Source organism: Silene latifolia, chromosome 6, assembly GCF_048544455.1.
Source record: "Silene latifolia isolate original U9 population chromosome 6, ASM4854445v1, whole genome shotgun sequence".
NCBI classification, from domain to species: domain Eukaryota; kingdom Viridiplantae; phylum Streptophyta; class Magnoliopsida; order Caryophyllales; family Caryophyllaceae; genus Silene; species Silene latifolia.
In genome coordinates, this window is record NC_133531.1 from 94,792,349 (window position 1) to 94,794,651 (window position 2,303).

At 40.3% G+C, this 2,303-nt stretch overlaps 1 protein-coding gene across 1 annotated transcript; it reads right to left on the reverse strand.

Annotated features, from left to right (window-relative positions):
• Positions 1-343: 343 nt before the first annotated feature.
• On the reverse strand, positions 344-1,669 carry LOC141588373 (uncharacterized). The gene is made up of 3 exons (XM_074409819.1): positions 1,268-1,669; positions 648-1,025; positions 344-523 (listed from the first exon to the last, which is right to left on the reverse strand). Exons 1-3 carry the CDS (start codon positions 1,667-1,669, stop codon positions 344-346), a joined length of 960 nt encoding a protein of 319 aa, XP_074265920.1.
• Between the last annotated feature and the right edge of the window lie 634 nt (positions 1,670-2,303).

Below are 2,303 nucleotides of genomic sequence, written 5' to 3' on the forward strand. Positions count from 1 at the left end.
GAACCTCTAGAGTACGCATGTTGACTTGGATCTCAGCATTATCCGCGTATTGTTTAGTGAACTCAATTGCGGCATCATCCCAAGTGGCAATCTTCTTGTGCTCCAAAGAGTAAAACCATTGCTTAGGAATGGTGTTGAGAGATGAAGGAAAGATCCTTAGGAACATCTCGGGTTTGATGCCTTTGATAGACATGTAATCTTTTTTTCTTTTTTTCTTTTTTTTTTGGTAAAGGTTAAGTATATTACTATCAAAAAATAGGCATCATCCAGTTACAGAGTCGAGACTTTGTATACAAAAAAGAGGCAAAATCTATAAAGTCCTATACACAAAACAAGAGCCTGATCAAAGAGTTTTCAGTCGTTGTAGCCACGCATCTTCATTACTGTTAATTGCAGACTTGTTCCTGGACCAGAACCGCTTGGAAACATCCCGAATAGCTTGTTTAACAATTACTGAAATGACATTTGTAGAAGAGATGCAGATGATCTTCAGGGACATCATCACAAATATAGCAGTTAACACCTTGAGAAAAACGCATACGCAACATTTTATCCCTAGTCAACAATCTACCAAGGGAAGCAGCCCAAAAAATAAAAGCAAATTTTGGAATGTTTAAGGTATTCCAACAAATTTTCCACCACCTTACCTGAGGATGAGAAGGTCTAAGCCAAATATACCCTTCCTTAGGAGTATAATTGGCAGAGGTGCCTAGCCAATTATCACTCACATAGGCAGCTTTGAAAGTCTCCATAGTATGAGCTATTTGTTTCCATGACCAACGACAATCATTAGGTGGAGAGTAGCTGGTCCAATGAGTCCCTTTCATGTACACATGGTTGATCCATTTCACCCATAGATGATCCTTCTTTGAGGCAATCCACCAAACATACTTACCAAAAAGGGCCTTATTCCAAGTTTTGGGATCTTTAATCCCTAATCCCCCCTCTTTCTTTGAGATACAGCACCTATCCCAACTAACAGCAGGGGCTCTATAATAAGAATCCTGCCCCCCCATAGGAAATTCCTGCAAATCCCATTAATTCTGTTCATAATGCTACTGGGAATGAGAAAAATAGACGCCCAATAAGAGTGAAGGGACTGCAACACAGATGTAACCAAGGTAAGCCTCCCTGCATATGAGAGGTGCTTGGACCCCCAGGCTCTAATCCTTGCAGTAATTCTATTAGTGAGTTTTCTACCTTCATTTTTGGTGAGTTTTTTAGAAGAAATGGGCACTCCTAAATATTTAAAAGGTAAAGCTACTACCCTGAACCCAGAAACTTGAAGAATGTCACCAATAGTCTGGGAATGAACGCCATTGAAAAAGATTTCAGACTTGTCCTTATTAAGGCACAAGCCAGAGGCAGCAGAAAAGGTTGCAAAAGCTCTGAGAATCCACATGATGGACACAGCATTCCCTTTAGAGAATAAAAGAAGATCATCAGCAAAGAGAAGGTGATTCAATTTAATATGACCACAAAGGGGGTGAAATTTGAAGTCATTTTGCTGCCCAACAACTTTAAGAATTCTAGAAAGATACTCCATGCATAAGGTAAAAAGCAAGGGTGAGAGGGGATCCCCTTGTCTTAGACCTCTCTTGCCATGGAAAAAGCCAAAAGAGCTACCATTAAGGGATAAGGAATAGGTAGGGGAGGTGACACATGTCATTATCCAACCAATGAATTGCTGAGGGAAATTAAGGGCAATAAGCATTTGGTGATGAAAATCCCACTCAACACTATCATAGGCTTTCTAAAGATCAATTTTAATGAGGCAACGAGGGGAAGCAGATTTTCTATTGTAAAGTCTCACTATATCCTGGCAAATAAGAACATTCTCTACAATAGACCTCCCTTTCACAAAACCACCCTGGCTGGAACTGACTAATTCAGGCAGGACCTCACCCAATCTATTACAAAAAAGCTTGGCAATGCACTTATAAATAATATTGCAGCAAGCTATAGGACGAAATTCCATAACACTCTTTGGGTTAGGAACCTTAGGAATTAGGGTAATGGTAGTGGTGTTAACCTGTTTTAAAAGTTTCCCAGAAGTGAAGAATCCATGGACAGCCTCACAGATATCCCCACCTACAGTATCCCAGCAATCCTTGAAAAATTGACTGGTGAATCCATCAGGGCCTGGGCTTTTGGAAGCAGGAATAGCAAAGATGCACTGTTTTATCTCCTCAGATTTCACAGGTTTTAATAAGTGCAGTAAGTGCTGATCAGTTAAAGTAGGACCAGTCCTAACAGTAGGTTTATGCACATTGGTAACAAGCTTACTTGTACCCAGGAGAGCA